This window comes from Protopterus annectens, chromosome 13.part0, assembly GCF_019279795.1.
Source record: "Protopterus annectens isolate FY-2018-M chromosome 13.part0, PAN1.0, whole genome shotgun sequence".
Lineage (NCBI taxonomy): Eukaryota > Metazoa > Chordata > Ceratodontiformes > Protopteridae > Protopterus > Protopterus annectens.
The window spans coordinates 187,408,446-187,431,105 of record NC_056747.1 but is presented as its reverse complement, the minus strand read 5'-3'; the positions used below and the strand labels follow the sequence as shown (position 1 = coordinate 187,431,105).

Genomic DNA, 22,660 nt, shown 5'->3' with positions numbered 1-22,660 from the left:
ATATGCTCAGAATTAGTTCAAAATGATGTGAAGATTACTGAACCTACACACATTGCCAACATACTGGCTGACAGGTTCAGTGCAAACTTCTCCCCCCCCCAAAAGGAGAGATATCTATACCAGAGGATTGTAGCCCCCCAAACATCTCCAACGCCCAGGTGAGAACTGCTCTCTCCAAAGCAAAAAACACAGCATCCATGGGACCGGATGGTGTCCCCGGCTGTGTGCTCCATGAACTCAATGAGGAATTAAACCCGCAGTTAGGACAGCTGTTTAATCTTAGCCTCACCTCAGGATACGTACCCAAGGAGTGGCGCACGCGACTGTGGTCCCACTTCACAAGGGCGGTGCCTCCACTGACCCTGGAAATTACCGTCCCATTAGCTTGACAAGCCTTATCTGCAAAGCCATGGAGAGGATCATAATGGAACTCATAAATAAAGACATAGGGAACTTGCAGACTTTGGATCCAACCCAGTTTGGCTTTGTCAAAGGCAGATCATGCCTTTTAAACTTGGTTGACTTTTTCGAGACAGTCACCAAGGCCATTAATGAGGGAAAGGCAGTCCATACAGCCTACCTTGACCTGGCAAAGGCCTTCAACACAATACCCCACTCAGGTATCATCAAAAAACTCATCAGCTTGAATGTAAACCCATACATCACAAGATGGGTTGCAAACTGGCTAAGTGACAGAACCCACAGGGTCAGAGTTGCTGGAGCCATGTCAGACTCAAAGCCTGTCACAAGTGGTGTCCCACAGGGCTCAGTCCTGGGTCCACTCTTGTTCGGCATCTACTTTTCTGAAGTACAAGCAAACACAGGAGGGTTATGGCTGACAAAGTTTGCAGATGACTGCAAACTGGGCGCCATAGTCGAAAACACATCTGACACAGATATCCTTCAGAAGGGCCTCACAGAAACGGATAACTGGTGCCAGAGCCATGGCCTAAAGTTAAATGCCAAGAAATGCATAGTCATACCCTTCGGGAAAAACAAGGTTACCCCTAGCTACCATATAGGTGGCAATCCACTGAGCACAGAAGAAGTCATCAGGGATCTGGGGACCCAGGTTGACAGTAGCCTTCGTTTGACACTCATGTTGCTAAAGTAGTTAGGAAAACCTTCTACATTGCCCACCTGATCATGAAGGGATTCACATCTAGATCAAGGGAGGTCATCGCCCCCCCTGTACTCATCACTCATTAGACCTATGATTGAGTACAATGCCCCATTCGGAATGTATCTGACCAGACACCTGCAGCAGCTGGAAAGGCCCCAAAAGTTCCTCACCAAAAGGATAAAGGGTCTCAAAAATATGTCTTATGCTGCCCGACTGAAAGAACTCCAGCTCTATTCAGTCTCATACCGCTTGCTCAGAGGTGACCTGTGCCTGACATATAAGGCCATGTCAAACCCTGATTTGATGAATATGCTTCACCTCAAAAATCTAGATCCCTCAGAACCACAAGGGCGGAGACTTAAACCTTGACACGGTTATTAATAGAACATGCTGGAGGGACAGATTCATCACCCAGAGACTCCCTATGCTGTGGAACAAAATCCCGGTACATGTGAGGCAGAGCACCTCGCTGGCCTTGTTCAAGAGGAATCTTGACCAATGGATGGGGGATCGCAGATATACCCCAGGGATTACTTCAGTGTCACTGCTTGACAGAGGCACAGCAAAATAATAGGCATAGTTTTATTCAAACTAAAGGGGTGGCGAAAGCCAAATAACTATGGGCTAGGCTTATAAATGCCCTTGGGCAGATAGCCTAGTATGAACCTATGAACCTATGAACCTATGAGATGAATGGATCACCCTGAATATACTTCATTGTAATGAGACCATATGTATTTGACAACTTTCCTAACAATCTTAGATGTACACTGGCAATGTGCAAATTTCAATTACTCCAGGCTATTAGCTACCTATAAATGCAAACCTAAGTAACCTGGAATATCCATTTAGCTACCCTTCTTCTCAGGTGACTTGCTTTCTGAGGTGACCTGAAAACCTGACAACAATACAAAATAAGTTTTTTTCTTAACTATTGCTTTGTCTTTGTTAACTGTTATCAAACAAAAGACCCATGTTGTGTGTATACCTTCTGTTTTCAAAATGTTGCTTATGTTTGTTATATTTTAATTGTATTTGCCTTGTTTTACATTGTTTAAACTATGCTATCATACAATGCTTATAATGTCTAACCTGTTTCTACAGAGGAAATGGACTCTCATGAGTCACAGGGAATCAAGGCGGGGGGCTTTTCTTTAATGCCCTAGCTTTTCCAGCTGTACATATCCAGTATGGAACAAGGGGCAGTGTACAATGGTCTATGTAATGGATGTGTCTCAGTGTACAATGGCCTATGTAATGGATGTGTCTCAGTGTACAATGGCCTATGTAATGGATGTGTCTCCTACCTCTTCAAGATGCATCTTCTCAGTGCTTTGCCTTTTTGTAGTCAAAGCACTACAAATGATCTCCTTCTGTTTATAGTTCAGGCTCCAGACTTGTGCTTTGCTTCCCTCTCAAGAGCAAGGCAAAAAGAGCAAATTGTACCTCATCTTTCCTCTTTTGCCCATTGCTAGGTCCTCCAGCATTTGAACTTCTGGTCAAAGCCAGGTGAGCTGGGTTATAGTCAGGCTTTTATCTTTGCATGCCAGTGATCGTATTTTTTGTTTTCTTTTCATTTTTTTTTTTTTAAGTTTTATTTGCTTCGTTTTTTCAGGCTTTGTTATGTGTTCATGAGTTAGCTCTTTAAAATGTTTTGTCTATTGAGGATCACCAATATGATTCTCAGAATGTCACAAGAACGTGTTATTTATTGTGCTTTTTTGTTTACATTCATTGTAACGGTGGTAGTTTAGTTACTGATTCTCAAAATTGCTACAGTTGTGCATACATGGACTGGTATCCTATCCAGCACAAACTTCTCTAATTGCACCGTCTGAGTGCTAGGATAAGCTCCAGCTCTCTTGTGAACCTCAGTAGGATAAAGTAGGTATCAGAAAATGTAAGAATGAGCTTTTATACAGGACATGAATAATGACTATAGTATGATGAGGGGGTCTATATTCTTCTTCTTCTTCTTTCAGCTTTTCCCGGTTAAGGGTTGCCACAGCGGATCACCTGTCCGCTCATGATTGGCAGTGGAGTTTTACAGTGTCGAGTTGCCAGCCCGGTGCCCAACCTTCCACAGAAGGTACACACACTCACACCTAGGGCCAATTTAGAGTGTCCAATCCACCTACAGCATGTCTTTGGGAAGTGGGAAGAAACCGGAGCATCCGGAGGAAACCCACACGACCACAGGGAGGACATGCAGACTCCGCACAGAAGGCACCCCAGCCAAGGGTCGAACTGGAGAATCTCTTGCTGTGAGGCGACAATGCTAACCACTGCAACACCGTGGCCGCCCCATGAGGGGGTCTATATTATATTGTCGAAATGGCATTACAGCGAATGCCGTTTTGGCAACAAATATAGAGCAAAATACAAAAACAGCAAAACCCCAGGTCATCGATTTTTTTCCTATGGAAAAAAATTGGTAGAGCAACAGGACAAAATACACCAGTAAAAACATTTCAAAGTGGAGGGCTTCGCCCCCCCCCCCCAACTAAATATACAAACTCCAAGATCGCACTACAGTGGGGTAAAGATGAAGGTCATGGCTCAGGCCAAGTGATTTTTTTCCCTAGAAGTAGAATCGCTGACCTGAGCTTTCGCTGTTTTGGGATTTCGCTCTATATTTGTCAACAAAACTGCATTCACTGTAACGCCATTTTGACAATATAATATAGACCCAGATGAGACAGAGCAGTTAAGTATTTTAGTTGTTCATGTGAAATCACAAAATGCATTTCACAAGTGTATACTATGAGACCTGATTCTCACTTTGGAAGCCTGTCTTTCCCTCACTCATTTGACTACTTGTTGCATTTTTACTAGATTACTTACTTAGTAATAAAATAAACAGAAACCTTACATACGTTTGACAATTTGTTTTGAAATCAAAAAATGCATCATGAAATGTGCTTCTTCATCTGTCATTGATAATGTCTAACTGGGAATAAACTGAAGGAGACAGTTATCACTGAAAGCAGTTACTGAACATCGTCATGTGATCACATCCTTAAAGTTGGAACCACAAATTAAAAAAAAAGTGGTGCTGAGTAACAGAATTAGAAATCAAAATAATAATTGATCCAGGTGTAACAATGCTGGATTAGAATGGGGGTTTTTTTTGTTTATTTTTTCTGTTGTTTTGGATTACAGTGTTGTTAAGTATGACTGATAGCACGTTGAAAGTAGCTAGTGAATGTACATGTGCAGATAAGTATGCATTTATGGAGGCTTATAACTCAGAGGTGGTGCTCCTCCAGCCAGTGACATTTTTCAGTCATTTGTTCCATGACTAAATTTATAAGACTCATTTTCTTAATTTCAGGTCAGCAGTGTGAGCTTTTTCATATTTTCTCCTCTGATGATGTATCTTTTACACCCATATGCCCAGGAGAGGACACAGGCTGTACACCTTGTATGGATCTTGATAATGGTAGTAGGTAAGTCATGGAACTGAAGTGCAAATTAGACATGATATATGAGAAATATGATGATCATAGCATGTAGTACCGAACAAAGTGTTCTATGAAATTAATATGACTGTGCCCTTGCCTTCTTTGAATTTAATGCATTTTGAACTTATTTTGTGGTAATATTATGGACTTTAAAGAGGGCTCTGTGAATTGAAATTGTTTAATTAACTGGAATATTTATATAGCTGTTTTCTTTTGACAACTCGGTATACTGTATGTGTGGGGGCATCTGTGTGGTTGTGTGTATGTATCTTTCTATATATGGTAGTAATTTGGATGGTTGAGCAGTCTTCCAATGAGTAATATGGCATCAATCAAAAACCATCAAGTCTTGCTACATTGCATACTAGTATTGGGGTTAGATGAACTTGTCCAGAACCCCAGAACCCCTCCACTCTCCACTGGATTCGAAGATGACTTTTGCTTGCTTGCTTGCTTTATGATTTAATGCAAATACAATCGTGTGTGTGTGTGTGTGTGTGTGTGTGTGTGTGTGTGTGTGTGTGTGTGTGTGTGTGTGTGTGTGTGTGTGTGTGTGTGTATATATATATATATATATATATATATATATATATATATATATATATATATAAATAAAATATATAATATATATGGCTCAACTTCACAAGCTCAAAGTTTCAAAACTTCGAACTGCAAATGGTCAGGACCATAAGATCAAAGTTTTATGTTTTTGCAGGGGGACATGCTCCCCATGCACCCCCCACACCCTGTGCTAAATAAATATACCAACTCCGAGATCGCACTACAGTGAGGAAAATGGTCAATTTACCATTGAGCTTGTGAAGGAAATCCATATATATATATATATATATATATATATATATATATATATATATATTTGAGTAAAAAGGTCACACAGACAAACCAATTAGTAAAAACTACAAACAAAACCTAGCCAACCTAGCATTTTCACTGTGTGATACCTTAAACTTCCAGTAATAGAGGGTCATGGGATATATGCAAATGACCCCTTAAGGACATCAAGTGTTTCAGCAAAATGGCTTCTGAATGTCCATGACTTTTTACATTTTATTTTTACGTCTTTGTGAATATATTCAGGCCAATAAAGCCAAACACCATTAGCTCTAGATATATGGATGTTTCAGGCTTTTTATGGCCTCATCAGTACAGCATAAGTGGAATGTTTGGCTATACTTTAGAAACACAGGGTCTATTGCTCAGCTGATGCCACAACCATTAAGGTATCTGCAAAATATCCCAAGTAACATACAAACCAAAGAGTAAAAAGGTCACACAAACAACCCAATAAGTAAAAACTAAAAGAAAAAACCTAGCCAAGCCTATGCTCCATTTGAGTCCTCCCCCATATTTTCTGTTTGTTGAAAGCACTCATCATTAATAAATGTAACCTTATAAAAGTGATGTAGATTTAGGAGGGCTGTGATTTTTTTTTTTAATTAGGAGTTTAGAACTTTGAAGTGGACTTGAGCAGGTGTTGTCTGTTGTGAGGGAGATTCACGTGTGATAACAATCATTTAAAATCATAGAACTAAATGTTCTTCATCATACTTACTAGAGACAGACCCCGGGATTCAGGAACAGCCATTTTTCCATGCACAAACAGTGTAGAAGTTCCTGCATGGAAAATGGCCACCGAGCGAGCCAGGAAAGTACCGTTTTCACATGCATGAGCAGCCCTACACTGTTCCTGCACAGAAAGCCGTGTGGGATGCAAATCACCTCATTTGCTGGTAAAAAACATGCAAATTAGGTGATTTTGTGCTCCACAAAGCTGGCCGGACTCTGTGCAGGAACAGTGTCAGAGCAAAAATGTGTTCAGTTAGTAACTGAATACATTTCTGCATCTGAGCAAACAGAGGCGGGACAGCTCGTGGAAAGCATGTATTACAGTCGAACACACATGCCAGTGACCAAATATAAGGCCATTGGCATTAATAAATGTTTATTTTTTTTTAAATTAAAGGTTTTTTTTTTGGCCGATCATGGCCTTTTAAGCTTAGGACAGAGGCGCACAAATGGGATCATGCCGAAAAAAAAAAAAATTCAATTTTAAGATAATTCTGCATTTTGCCATTATAGGCAACGACATTCAGAATGTAAACAATATGAGGGAGTACTGGTTGTCAAGGGGAAAGGGTCTGTCTAAGTGCAGTAACTAAGGATCTACACACTGGGGTATGCAAATGAGGGGAGTTATACGGAATCACAGATTTCTCAAAGTGTCAGCTTGCACCTAACCATGTAGGTGCAGGAATACAGCAGTGCAAGTATAAGAGCTGAATGATTTCATAAGAAGCTGTGTCATGCTTGCTGTAAGCTCATTGGAACTCTGTGGCCTGTGTTTGCCCTTAGCTAAGCACAGTTAAGGAAGGGGGTGTGTCTGAGGCTGTATTGTCTTATTCCATGAAATGCAGAGTGTGTTCGTATCCATGCAGGGCCGTTTCTGCTTAAATGAACTTACATTAGCTAAACAGGTGTGTGTGGCGCGCAGCTGGCATAAAAAAAAAAAAAAAAACAGAGGAAATAGCACAACTGTGTACATTTGAGCACCGGGTATGCGTGGCGTGCCTCGGGGCTTAAATAGGGAGGAAGTGGAAAGGGGAAACAGCAGTAGGAAGACAATATAGGAGAACTAGCATAGCTGGCAGGTGGAATGTATCAGAATCAGCCAACTACACAAGCAGCAGCCCAGCACACTAATATAAACTATGCAAACACCCTACAGACTGTTTTTCCCCAGAAACTCTACACCACATGTGTACACAGACGGCAGATTTTTAACTGGCAAAACTAACTAAAAATGTTAGAGGCTGCTGCTGCTTTACTCCATCAATATGTGCTAGAGACTGAGGGTGGTGAGGAGGAGAATGCTGACAATTGACCCACAGTGAGGAGGAGGGGAAGAGTGTACAGACCCAGGGTAACCTACCAGGGCCTACATGAGCTGGAGATAGTGGAGTGCTATAGGGTGGACAGGAACATTCTACAGCAAATCATTGAGCTGTGCCAGACACACCTTACACACAGAGCTAATAGAGTACCCATACCAATGGATACCAAGGTACGTCTAAGCTTAAGAATACTAGCTACAGGTACCTTCCAAAAACCAACTGGGGAAAACATGGGGGTCTCACAGACATCAGCATCCAGGGTACTCCACTAGTTCCTGGATGCTATGACACAACATGCCAATGAGCACATATATTTCCCCAGTGCCCATGAGGCACTGATCACATGTATGCGTCTCTTCCAACATATAGCAGAATACCCTGAAGTAGTTGGTGCTATAGACTGCACACACATCCACATCAAAGCACCCCCCAGTGAGCGGAGCAGGGTCTACATAAACCGCAAGGGCTTCCCCTCCATCAACTGCCAGGTCATGTGCAATGCCCAGGGCATTATCATGAATGTATGTGCTGGCAACCCTGGAAGCTATCACAACTCCCACATCTGGCATTGCTCACAGCTGTATCAGGTGTTTGCAAGGGGGGACATCCCATATGGCCATCTAGTGGGAGATGCTGGCTATGCACTGGAGCCATGGCTGATGACACCCATCAAAAATGCACACACACCTGAACAAGAACACCATAATGAGGCACACGCACAAACCAGAATCATTGTAGAGCATGTGTTTGGGGTGCTCAAGTCACGGTTCCACTGCCTTGACATAACCAATGGAGCCTTGCAGTACTCTCCAGCTACATGAGCACAAATGGTCATAGTATGTGCCATGCTACACAATATGATCTTGCAGAAACAGCTGGAGCAGGAACAGCATGGGGCAGGGCCACATAGTCCCCCACCATTGCCAAGGCCAGCACAGGCACAGAGGGACTCGGAGGAGGAACATCCTGAGCCTGCCTATGTAGGCAGAAGGAGGCGTGCACAGTATGCCCAGGCCTTGGCAAAGAAGCAACACATAGCACACACATTGACACTGTAGGGACCCAGGGACTTATACCTGACTGACACAGACAGTAAAAGGGATGCCAAACATGAAACTACCTGAGCTTTACCATATACAGGGAGTGTACTATGTGCATCCAACTTAGTCAGCCATCTAGCACTGTCCTCAATACTGGCCCAGCAGCAAGGCAAGTCACTCTTCCTATCAATAACTGAATGGAGTAGTATGTTCTCATACTTGTATGTATGATATGGATGCAAGCAAGCAAGGGAATTGTGTGCCTGAATGAGATAACAGCAGACAGCTATATGGGAAAGCAGGAAATTCATAACAAATACTGGTGTCAACATACTAGGCAGCACTACACAAGGTGACATCCCCCACTGTAGTACATGTGATGGCCCAAAGAACTGTGGGTGTCAATAGGTTACACACATGCATGTCAATGAGGTTCACATATCCACCAGCGTCACTCTGCAGGTCAGGTGTAGATGACCATGAAGAAAGGCTGGACTAAGGCCCCCAAATCATGGCAGTGGTATACAGCCCCCCCCCACCAGACCTACACAGACATACTACAACAGGTCTGGCAGTTGCATTCCAGTTTTGTAGGGTAAGAAGTCTGAAACTGAAATATATGCTATTAAGATCTAACATATATACTCCACTGATATGCCTCCTGTCTGCTTGATAGGTCACAATACAATATGAAATGAAAGCCAACAGAGTAACCGCACCAGTACAGTAATTTCAAATGTTAAAGTCTGCAGGTGTGCACCCCCCCCCCCCACAATCCCATGTAGAAATGCAGTAACAGATGGCTTGCAGCACTCTCAAATGGCCTACAGTCCTCTGGCAATGGCCTGTGCCTCACCCATACTGCCAATGTATGGAACATCAGTGGGTCCCAACTAACAACCTAACAGTAAACAGAAATCAGTTGCAAGGCCATGTTGAGAAATGCCAGGAGCATGCCTCCCCATGTCCTACTGCAAGGACTGTGGATCAGGCCATACATACTACTGGGATAAAGGCCCAACTATAGGGATACCTCCGAGATATTGCTTACATAATGTTAGGTAGAGGAGAGAATAACAGAGGGGGGTGTAGAAGCATGGATGTCATGGAGTGTGTGAAGTCTGAAACTCTAATGTCTGCCCATACTACTCCTGACTGCAAACCCATGAATGAATTGCCACACAACTGCTTGTAAACCACAATGTGAAGGTAAACTGACCAAATATATGAATCATGCCTCTGGATTACCCGGGTATAGCTGTACAGCTGAGAGGTATGGCCCCAGCAGGATATGGCCATTCCTTGAAGTTGAGAAAACCACAAGGAGTGGAATCCCAGACAGCATACTAGCAAGGTGCTGCACTATTTACATAGAACCAGAAGTCTATTGTCTGTAGCTACCCCCCACAATGGCAAGTGTGTGCCAGAATGTGTAGTCTATATGCCTCAGAATATTGGTCTCAGCTGCATTCATCTCGTATTTCCCGGTAAATAACTGTGAGCAAAGAATGATAACTGTCAGTAGTCAATGACATGACACATCACAGTGTAAAACAGTACATATGTCAGAATATCTATGCTACAACCAAACATGTCACACAAGCAGCACAGACAGCAATAGTTACAGTATCCCCTATATGTTAAGACCATTGTGTCTCCATATTGGCAACCTATCTACAGATTACAGATATCCTGCAGAAACAGTTTGCTAGGTGTAGCTGTAGCACACAAAACCCTGAATGGAGTCCAACCATCCCTGGACTGGATGCATACACTCAATATAGAAGGCCATACTGGGCATGCTACTACACTTAGAGAAATGAAGCCCATGTCTCACAACACAGTGGACTACAGGTATTGGTTATTCACAGCTGTCTGTGCACACACCAAATTGTACACCATTGATAGTTCACACACACACTGGATAGGAATACACACACATATCTAAGGCAAACAATATATGTCAAACATACACACACACATAGATGTGGGGATGAGAAAGACAGACAGCGACAGAGAGAATCCCATTATGAGGCCTGTCCCACCCTCTACACATCCCATTGGCCTATATCACATGATGTGCTGATGTCATTCACTGTAGAAATACCTTTGGTTAGCTCTCAGCCCTATAGTGTCAGTAGTGCTTGTGATAACTGTGTAACACTACAGTAATAGGTATCCATGTAGCAGTTGTAATTTCAGTCCTGTCAAATGTAGTAGTTGTGTGTGAGTGTGTTTCTAGATGAATGTGGTTGAGGCCATTCACACTCACTAAATCTCCCATACCCCTCCTTCAGCATCGCTGCTGATGTCACTCGCCTTCAAAGATACCTTTGGACAGCTCCCCATCACATAAGCTCTGTGGCACTTATGATAACTGCATAATACTATAGTGTAGCAAAATAGTTAGGTAGGAGTTCCAATCCTGATCCTGGCAACTGTGTAAATGTGAGTGTTTTGTGTGAGAGAATGTGTGTATCCTTGTAGAGACCTGATTTTTGTGGCCATTCACACTTAAAACACTTCCCTTACCCCTCGTTCACCACTGCTGCTGATGTGACTCATCTTCAAAGATGCCTTTGGACAGCTCTCTAACATATAAGCTCTTTTGTGCATGTGATAACTGCCTAATACTATAGTGTAGCAAACCATTTCAGTAGGGGTTCCTATCCTGATCCTGGCAACTGTATAATGTGAGTGTTTGTGTGAGAGAGTGTGTGTATCCTTGTAGAGACCTGATTTTGTGGTCATTCACACTTACAACACTTCCCTTACCCCTCCTTTAGCACTGCTGCTGATGTGACTCACCTTCAAAGATACCTTTGCACAGCTCTCCAACATGTAAGCTCCATGGCATGTACAATAAATGTGGAACAATGTAGTAGCAATAACTACCTAGGTATGGGTTTGAATCTCATCTCTGGCAAGTGTTTGTGTGTGTGTACATATGTCTGCATATGTATGTCCGTACCTCAAAGATTTTGCTTCCATTTACACCCAATACACATCGCAGTGCCTGACTTTAGCAGTCCTGCAGATATCATCCACCTTAGAAGTACCTGTTGCCAACCCTAAACCATGTAATGTCAGTAGTGCATGTGGGAAATGCATAACATAATGGTCAAAAAAGATAGTTAAACAGAGGTTTGAACCTCACCCTTGGCAAATGTAAATGTGTGTGTAGGGTAACATATTGAATCGCTCACCCACTACATCACCCAATGCCAGTATTTACAAGGGCTGGTGATGTTCCTCACCTTAGAAGTACCTTGGGACAACATTCATCCTATAAGCTCTGTGGCGTGTGCGATAAATGCAGTCCACTGTAATAGCAATACATAGCTAGGTAGGGGTTTGAAACTCAGTACTGACAAGTGTGTATCTGTGTGTCTGTGTCTCTCATCAGTATCCTATGGGGGGTTGGTGTGATTGTATAATGCAGGATCCATTGGGGGGTTGCTAAATTAATATGTTGAGGACCTAGTATATGTTACAATGTTGACATTACAAGGCCAACAGACGTCAAACACCAGAGAGGTTGGTGTAGACAATCCACAGCTCTAAATGTGACAATATGGATTAGTGAACAATATAGGCAACCCTTCTATTACTCATTGACCACTCTCCACCCACGTATCATATACAAACATACCTGGCTAGGCAACAACCACTATATTGGTAGTTCCCCTGCATATTGCCTCACAGATAGTACCCATGTTGTGATTCCAGTGGACTACATGCCTGTTGACCACAACAGTGCCACTGACATCAGAAAGTACTTTGATGTGTTACATCTCTTGACTGAGTGTGTATCCAGCAAGTAAAAGGACATGACAGCCTGTTCCATCCCCTCAGTAGCTCAATCACTGTGTACAGTGGCCCTTTTTCCATGTTCCACACTGGATGCCTGCAACAACTGTAGAGTCTCCAAACGTACCCCACAAAGGGAATACCATGCCTTATACACATGCCCTGAATGGTCAGATGCCACTAACTCCATTGAATTCCTGTATCATACTGTCAATGTAGGTGCAATCAGTACCTCAGTTACATAACCATGTCTCACCAAATGAGGTCAGGAATGCTACATCAGAAGATACCAATCTATCCACACAACATACCCCAGAGACCTCAAGCACACTTCCACACATCAAAGAACATGCATGTGGGACATGTGCACAACCCAGACACTGTCCATGTTATGGAATATAGATAACATACATGGGAAGCAGTGCACATCACTGGCCACCCACAACAGAAACCTGGATGAGTGAATGGAGAATACAATACCCACCCCTGGGGACCATTCCAGTGACTATACTCCTGAGCCACACTGGTGACTATTGTCATGTGGCTTGATGCCAAGGTATTTCCTTGGGCTAGCCTTGTAGAGCCTTTAGGCCCACTCACCTACTACACACCTATGAAGCAATGAACCTATGGATCTCAGTATAGGCAAGTGCGTGTGTGTGTGTGTGTGTGTGTGTGTGTGTGAATAGTAATCCCAGTGTGTTTGGTTGATGAATATTCCCTGTGGCTGTGGTTATTAGCAACTGGAGATGTGTCCAAACCAGAACATGTACCATTCTCCATTCTACAACAGATGCTGTACATCAACATGTACCTATGTACAACCCTCAGCCCCATAATCTGAGGCATATGCAATCACTGTGTTACAGACCGGGAATTACCATGCACATATTGTACCCTGCCTATGAGATGGTGGATGTGTCACCACACTGCCATACCTGGTGGATGTGTCACCACACTGCCATACCCTGTGGCATTGCTGCAGGGCCACATCCTGGTGACACAGACACCTAGAACAAACATGGTATACAGCATGTGAGAACACAGTCACTCAGCACATCACTTGTGGGGGGAGAGAGGGGTAAAGCTGGTACTGATTGTGTTGGCAAGACTGTGGCCAATATCTCTTGTCTCAGGATAGGTATTATTTTTGTGCAGTAACTCGCAGCACTTGTGTTTAATGCTGTGGAGGTTGTTGATGTAACTATCAAGGCTGTTGTGATTGTCATCAGTGTCTGCTGCAGTGTTTTCAGCTAATAAGGGAGTTCAGCAGTCATGGGACACCACCTTTCCCTGCAACAGTGTCCTCCTTCTGATGTATACATCAGTAATGGCAGAGGACAATCACACTGTCTCTCAGTGTTTGGAGGACAGTGTCTGGGTTCTCTTGGCTCTGGCTAGTACCATGCATTCATGTACCTGTTTGTACAGTGCCTATGTGTATGATTCCACAGTCATGCAGCTACATCCCATTGCCATGGGTGCAGTGAAGACATCCACCCCTGTTTTCATGGCAGTAAAGTCAACTTTGGAGAGTTTCTGCCAGGTGGTTATCTTTGTGGGGGTGTGGCTAACATGTTGAGTTCTATGTTGATTACAGCCTGTGTGAATCTTACCATGCAAGGATTGACATCTGGGGATGAGCAATGGTCCCATATTTAAGTGGTCAACACAGGTCAAGGTTATTGCATCCTCTACCATGGGTCAGTATGAGCTGGTCTAAAGCAATGGAAATGATGAATCCCAGAAGTGTTGGGCCACTGTACTGATGATTGGCTACATTCCCAGGTGATGGAGGGGTAGTTGAAGACTTGTACTATATCAGTGTTGCATTGGACCATCAAAGATGGCAGGGTGTTGAGGAATATGCATTGATAGTCTAGGCAGATAGATGTGGAACCATAGCAGTCTATGGTCTGGGTTGCACTATTACCCCAAGGCAGTTGTACCAGAAGTATCTCCAATGCATTATGATGGGATGCTAGTCTGGAGGTGTTCCTATCCACAATGAATATGGAGACAACACTACCTGTAGAGGTGTGGTGTGGTCCATGTTTGGGGGCTGACAGCTGTGGAATGCATCATAGCCTGATACTGCAGGTCTGCTGCCTGCTGCTGTGAACCACCTCTCCATTACAGCAGACATGTGTCCTCCACTCCAACAACTGCTATGTGTGACTGCATCCTGGCAGTTAGATGTTCACTGTTGAGCAGCATGACCCTCAGATTCCATACATGTGTAGCTGTTATGGTGGTAATAACAATAGGAACACTGCCTAAGGTACCATAGGGGTGGTAAGACACGTAGCCAGTACTTGGCAATCCAACAGTGACAGATGTAGGACATCCATGGCAGGTCATTGGGTTCTGGCAATCATGCCATCCCAGGCAGAGAGGCCCTGAATCCCCTGAAAATGACACATAACATGTAAGACAATGTTGCAGTACTATCTGTTGATAGTACCGCAGCATCATTCTGGGTGACAGTAGTACACTGCCCAGGGCTACTGTCACACCTGCCTGAACCACATAATCAGAGGGTTCAACCATGTCTCCTGTCATGTAGTACAGGGAGGTGTGTCCCAATTCATTCACACCCACATGGATACTGAGTGATACTCGTAGTTGTTGTGGAGTGACATGACTGGCTGTGCCATGTGTTAGATGCTGGCATGTGATTGATATTTCTCTGTTACCTGCTCCATATTCAACCTAGTGAGTGGGATCTGTGTGCCTCAATATTTAGTTACCCATGATCACTGTATTGTGCAAGGTGGTTAGCCATAGAGGCTTACTGTGTAGGTTAAATATGTGCCCCTTGGCATGTGCCATGTCGCAGTGTCTGAGTGGGTGTCTGCCTTGCTGGTCTGTGCTGTTTGGGTAGATGTCCATTGAGTGCCTCTGGGAAGGTAGGTGTGTGGCTTTTCATTGTATGTCATGGCTGTCAAAGTGGGTGGCATAGTGAGCTACGTGTTTCACATGGTGTGGTGCAGGTGTTGATCTTATCTTCTTGACCTGCTAGTCCATTATTTGCTGGAGAGTGCATATGCCCACATTGGGTGATATATGGGTAACCCTCACAGGTCTGAGTGTTTGGAGTTTAGAGGGGAGGGTTGTCTGTGTACATGCGGCAATTGCAACAGTGCCCCAGAATGGACATGTGCACCAGGTCGATGGGTGAAAGCACAGATAACCACCCTTCAAACATGCCAGGAGGGGTGGACATAACTAGTAAGTATTGGGGTGACATCTGTGATGAACGAGTACTGCTGATATGTAACAGGTGTGCCACACATCATGATACAATAACCTGGTGAAGTGCCAAGCCATAATGCTAGCTGAAGTGCAAGACAGAAAGAACTAGCATGATGTATGGGCGGAACAGAAGGTAGACTGTCTGCCACCTGTAATACTTTACTGCAGCTGTGCAGTTATCAGCAGCTTTGGCCATGTGAAAGTTCAGTAAGCTCTATAGCATGTGCAGTAACTGCGTAACACTATAGTAGACATACCTAGATAGGCAGGAGTTCTAATCCCAATACTGGCAAGTGTGTGTATGTGTGTGTGAATCATGTACTATCTGGCTCATACCATTTATGACCTGTGTACTACCCTTTCACTTTCCTTCATTCCAGTTTAGTAGACCTGTTGATGTCATCCACCTCAGAATTACCTTTGGTTGAGTTGGAAATGGATAAGCTCTGTGGCATGTCTCATAACTGCATAGTACTAAAGTAGGAATACCTAGATAGGCAGGAGTTCTAATCCCAATACTGGCAAGTGTGTATGTGTGTGTGAATCATGTACTATCTGGCTCATATTATTTTTGACCTGTGTACTACCCTTTACACTTCCCTTCACTCCAGTTTAGTAGACCTGTTGATGTCATCCACCTCAAAAGTACCTTTGGAAGAGGTGGAAATGTATAAACTCTGTGGCACGTCTGATAACTATGTAGCACTATAGTAGAAATACCTAGATAGGCAGGAGTTATAATCCTAATGCTGGCAACTGTTTGTGTGTGTGTGAGGATGATATCATGTGTGGCTTATACCATACATGGCTGGTGACCACCTCCCACTACCATTTATTTATACAGTGTGGTGACAGAATCTGCTTCACATGCAGTCCTCTGTACAGATGTGTCTGGAATATCCATATGTTTGAAACCTGTACGTGGTCGGAAGTAGTCTGTGTGCCTTAACAATGCCCATATATGTGATATTATAGCCAAATAGGCCACAGTGAGTGTACTGACACATATGGTAACATGAGGTATCATACCTGACTAAAACATCATGCTGATAGGAAATCTGCCATCCTCACAGCTGGCCTGCCTTGTAGGTGCAATACGTGAGTACAGATGCTTGGTTTTACAAGTGAACTGTACCTATTATGGGTCACATTAAAGGCTGGAAGAGGTATGGACTGTCATATTGTGGTCCTAATTAGTATGTAACAGGAACACATTGCATCTTAAGAGGGGTCTGTACACAATTTATATCCACTGTATACCAGTAATGTGTCACGTATGACTTTACCTTAGGACGTTTGTCCAGCACAATTTGGTGGCCTCTGTCCAGACGTCTTGGCACTGGCAAGATGTGAGGTATGCTACAGGAATGTTGAATTCATGTCAGATAGGCCTCAGTGGTGACCACTGTGATGCAATACAGTTAACCCCAACACACATGAACATTCACCACAAGCAATATAGCTATTACATAAAGCAATATAGCTATCACTGATGGTTGTGTGCATGGTAAATTTTATGCACTTCACATGCCTGGGGTATTGCCAGGCAACAACAGAATAATGTAATACCCACCAGCTACGGGCTGCTGTGCCATATGCAGACCAGATGGTCCTAGGTAGTTGTGAGAGGGGGTTATTGTCAGCAGATGCACATATGGCCTTGGTATAGATGGATGCAGCATGTCTGCACATCTACAATACTAACTACAATAATACACAATGTTCTGTCCTCGCCATAGATGTCCACCTCTGTGCATTAGAAAACCCCATCCACAACTGCAATCAGACCTGACACATACATGTAGATACAATACAGATGCATGTATGTCTGATACATTAGTGTACTAATGCCCACTGGGCCATTACCTGCACCTCCTCATCCAGTGTGTGTGTGTGCAACCCAACTCCACAATGCTTCCCTCAGTGTCATGGCTTGTGTATTCAGCATGTGGCCCAAATGTGGTGAGGAGCTCCTTGGTGGGTGTCAGTGGGGGCTGGATGGCTGGGCCCCCACCTGTGTCTAGCTGGTCCCTTGCTACAGCAGCAGCCCATTGATGGGCATGGCATTTGAAGTTGGTGGCCCGACGCTGCACATGCATGTAAGTTCTGCTGTGCAGTTCGACATCATTTACCCTGTGGACCACACTGTTCCACAGGGCAGTCCTCTCCCGCACATCTTCTGCTCTCTGTCCACATGACAGGGCATAATGTCCAATCACATATTGGGTGATAATGTTTGTTTCCCCAACTGAGAATGCTGGTAGGTGAGCACTCTGTATGTTACCTGGAAGACATGAACAGGAAAAGATAACAGGACCTCATACAGTTGTCAAAATGCACATCAACAGTGGATATAACTTGCAAATAATCCAGACTACCCCAGAAACCTTCAACTTGCATTACATGCCTTTCCCTGAGCTATCTTATTCCTCCCAATGTTGGAATCTTGATTTCATAATCCTCTATCCTCCATTCATTTTGTGTAGAGGGCTGACAGTGGTCATCTTCCATGTGGATGCTGTGTGTATGGTGGCAGGTCTGTGTTTGACTGTGGTGTGTGATGGAGCTCTGAGCACATGCCTGAGTCCATGTAGGAGGCAGTCACTGATGTTAGCATGCCCCATGGAGATGAGCAGTTGTTGCCATCAGTAGGCAACATGTACATGCTCACCATTGCTGTGGGGAGGAGTGTGATTGATGTGCATATCTCCATATATGACTGGGGTGGACAGGGAGGCGATGTTCCCACCTAACCTGTGTGATGCAGGTTGCCTATATCCATGGCATGTGTGTATGAGGTGTTCTTTACCCCCAGTACAGGGTGAATTGTTGTTTCATCTGAGTTGTCCTTGGTGGTGTGGATATGTCCGATTCATAGTCATAGTCAGCCTTACAGGACGTCACCTTTGAACTTATTTGTTTGCTTAGATATAGGTGGACTTGCTTCAAAGTTGTTGCCTGCACCAATGTGTCCCTGTACAGCCAATGTAGCAACCTATTATGTGGTTTGTGTATTGCTGCCGTCCACCAAAGGAGATTACTCTACCTTGGTGGAGGCTGGATATACAGGTCAGGTATTGCTGTATCCATATAGCTACAGTGGATATAAAGGCTACACACCCCAGATACACTGCCTGGTATTTGTGCAATTAGAACATGACACCACAATAACTCATTTCATAGCAATTCACACCTGTAGTGTGACCTATAGCCTGTACAATTAAATTGAAAACATAACAATCTGGTCTGTAAAAACATATGGAAATAATACTCAGTACAATAACCCAATTGAATGAGTGTGCACACCCTTAAAATTGTGTATGCACCTCTTGAGATGGTTACAGCATTCATCCATCTTGGCCTGGACTCTAACGTCATGGCACATCTTCACTTGGTAATAGTTGCTCATCTTCATAGAAACACCTTTGATTGTATTGCAATGGAATTGGACAAGTTAGGGGGTCACATTCAAGATAAGAAACATTATGAAATGATATTCTGTGGTCTGATTGTCATACAACACACAAACCTGGCATTCCAGCAGGGATGTGTGCACTTGTGATATCCACTGTATATAGGCGTTGATATAGCTGTTAGTGGTAGGCATGGACAGAGGCTCATAACACAGTTGGACACTTCTCTGATTAATACCTGATAACCATGCCTACTCCAGTACCCACATCAGTGTCAGGGCAATGCAAGCACCAGTAGCTGTACACATATATGTTTGTTGTATGCACTGACACCGATATTTCACATGTGCAACATGCACAACCTATATACCTGACTGGTTGAAACCCATGAGGTTATTTTTGTGCCTTCCAGCTGAACATATGCATACATACATGTGCTCAGGGGATACCTGGTATACATTTCTATTGAATGTAAGTATGGCACACTGTATTTACACTCTTGCTGCTCAATCATACATCTCAAATTGTTACAGCAGTACGCCTGGACAATGGCAAACATAAAGGGGTGTCAAAAGGGACATCAGTATTGATACTGTATTAATATAGCTGCACCATACATTAGTACATTGATTGCTCAGTAGGGTTTGACATCACTGTGATAACCTTGAAGATGTCCAACAATCATAAGTAGGCTGGTATGTTACAATGCCATTGCTCACAGACCTGCCAGTGGTCTGGGTGAGATAACACAGGTATATGTGTATGTGACTACAGATATCAGTCACAGATGTGCTTATTGTCCAGCAAAACACTGTGCAGTTGAATGTTATTAAGTCAATATATCACATGCAGTTCAACGCACATGTCTGCAACAGTACTCTACTATGTACATGCCCTCTATAGGTGTTTTAGCTTTACAAGGCAAACATGTGTCGTACTCATAATCACAGGTAACATGGAAATGGAAAACATCCTATTAACTAGCTGTGTTCCCACCTCACAACCTCTCAGAGCATCACATCTGAACAATGCCTAAAATGATGGGGAATAAATAGGGACAAACTTTAAATATACCTGCTACAAACATAGGAAGTTCATAGAATGATACATTTAGCATTACAGTGAATATACTTAAGGATGTGGAGTCTCAAACTCAAGTGTTTGTCATTACCTGATGACTTAAATCCTCAGCTATTTGCCAGTAAAGTACAGATCTCAGGAGGAACAGAAAAAATACATGATAGTAAAATGTGGACATTCTGTGAGGATCTTTAAAGCTGAGATGTATGTCTGTAATATCTCACACTGTAGAGAGGGCCAGATGCTATGGCCATAGCAGCTTTTTAGCAGGACATTAGTACAGCATATCTTGTTGGGACATATATTCCTCCAAACCATATTTCCCATTATTACAAACCAAGTACTAGATTCAATTACTTGCTTACATTTTCCACTTACCTTTTTTCTTTCTTCTCTTTTACACTTTATGTCTCATTTGTTATTTCTCTCTCTCTGTACTACAGGGATAGAGCTGGTCTGAACATGTGGCAGCATGACTTCTGTAGGTGATGTTCATGACAAAGTGATGGCCTATGCATCTATTGGGGTTCCCCACTTGCTAATTGCATGCTGAGCAGCTGTGTAGTTCTTCCAACAGCCAATGTCATGGCAACACACTCCTATAATTGAGTACTCCATGTGGGCGTGGGCCCTTTCCCTTACTTGTGAGGAAGACATCCTGGAGTTGTGTGGGCTACTACCTTTTACAACAAGACTTGTGGAGACAAGCCAACTAAATGGTGGGGAAGGTTCAGAACTTAGGAGCAGAATGTGAGTATTGCTGTTATATGTTTGGAATACTGCTAGTTTAACAGGGTTTGTCTAGACATGTTACTTCTGCATGGGTTTCAGTTTGACAAAGTTCTGTCTCTGCATTGCTCTCAACTGTATGTCCATCCACATAATGGCCACAGGTTAGCCTGTTTTGTATGGGTTGTTCCCCAGACAGATGTTGTCCTTGGCAAATCAGTAGCATACTCTGGGGATTGCATTATGTAGATCGTGACATCTTTTTTTTTCTGATTTTATATCCTTCAGAAAAGATATGTTACAACAAACTCTGTAACAACAGCAACTTTCTCAGTGTATAACAGCAATATTTCATGTATGGCTGTGTATATGGTCTTCTGTCCACCAATTATGTCAGGCTTTGTCCAGATGACATACAGGTATACTGGTCTATCATTATTTAGTGCTGTAAATCCTGCTGAGGGAAAAGGCTGGGAAATATGTTGAAGTCTGCACATTCAAGAGGTAGGTGTATAGGGAATGCTCCTAGATGGCCTTGTAACATATTTTATGTGGAGGACGATAACACATGTTTTAAAACTAGGCTGTTAGAACATGTCAGACGTATTACTGATAAGAAAAATATATTTATATATGTGTGTATGTATATATATATATATATATATATATATATATATATATACATACAGATATATATTGTATATGTATATATATATATATATATATATATATATATATATATATATATATATATATATATATATATATTTATAGGTTCATAGATTCATAGGTTCATAGGTAGGTACTAGGTTATCTGCCCGAAGGCATTTATAAGCCTAGCCAGAATGTGTTGGCTTTCGCTGCCCCCTTATATTAGTTCCCTGTGCCTCTGTCCAGCAGAGCCACTGAAGTGATCCCCGGGGTAAACTTTATGTTTCCCATCCACTAGTCAAGGTTTCTTTTGAAGAGTGTTAGTGAGGAGCTCTGCCTAATGTAGATTGGAATCTTGTTCCAAATCATGGGAAGTCTCTGGGACAGGAATCTATCCCTCCAGCACGTCCTATTTATTGTTGTGGTGAGGTTTAGATCCCTAGAGCATGTGGCTCGAGGGGATAAGGTTTTCTTTAGGTGGAGCATGTCCATCAATTCTGGGTTGGACATGGCCTTGTATGTCAGGCAATGATAACCTGTGAGTAGGCGGTATTCAACCGAGTACAGCTGGAGTTTCTTCAGTCGAGCTGCATAGAGCATCTGTTTGAAGCCAGTGATCCTCTTGGTGAGGTACTTCTGTGGTCTTTCCAGCTGTTGCAGGTGTCTTGTAAGGTACATCCCAAATGGGGCGTTGTACTGTTTTATGATGGGTCTGATGAGTGAGGAGTAGAGGGACACAATGACCTCTTTTGATCTGGATGTTAACCCTTTTGTGATTAGGTTGGCCACATAGAAGGATTTTCCAACCACTTTGGCAATGTGATTATCAAAGGTGAGATTACTGTCTACTTGGGTCACCAGATCTCTTATTATGTCTTCTGTATTTAGGGGACTGCCACCTATGTGGTAGTTTGTGGGCACTTTGTTTTTTCCAAAGGGGATGACTATGCACTTTTTGGCATTTAGCTTGAGGCCATGATTTTGACACCAGGTATCGATCTAGATTGAATCCAAGATATGATAGTTTTAAAGATGAGCTTTTGAGTTTGAGAACTAGGTTGATAGCTAGGAATTATAATCCAAATGAGGTGGATGTTATAATTGGTGAGGTTGAGACAGTTAGATGTACAACAGCAGGTCCATATTTCTCTAGCTTAAACTTGGTTAATGAAAACATTGAGAA

At 43.0% G+C, this 22,660-nt stretch overlaps 1 protein-coding gene across 1 annotated transcript in view; it reads left to right on the top strand.

Moving 5' to 3' along the window:
• Window positions 1-22,660, top strand: part of ACER1 (alkaline ceramidase 1) — a 197,879-nt gene that overhangs the window by 25,191 nt on the left and 150,028 nt on the right. Inside the window, exon 2 of the mRNA XM_044055405.1 lies at window positions 4,458-4,572. Coding sequence (XP_043911340.1) covers window positions 4,458-4,572 — 115 coding nt within the window. The remainder of the gene's footprint in view (window positions 1-4,457; window positions 4,573-22,660) is intronic.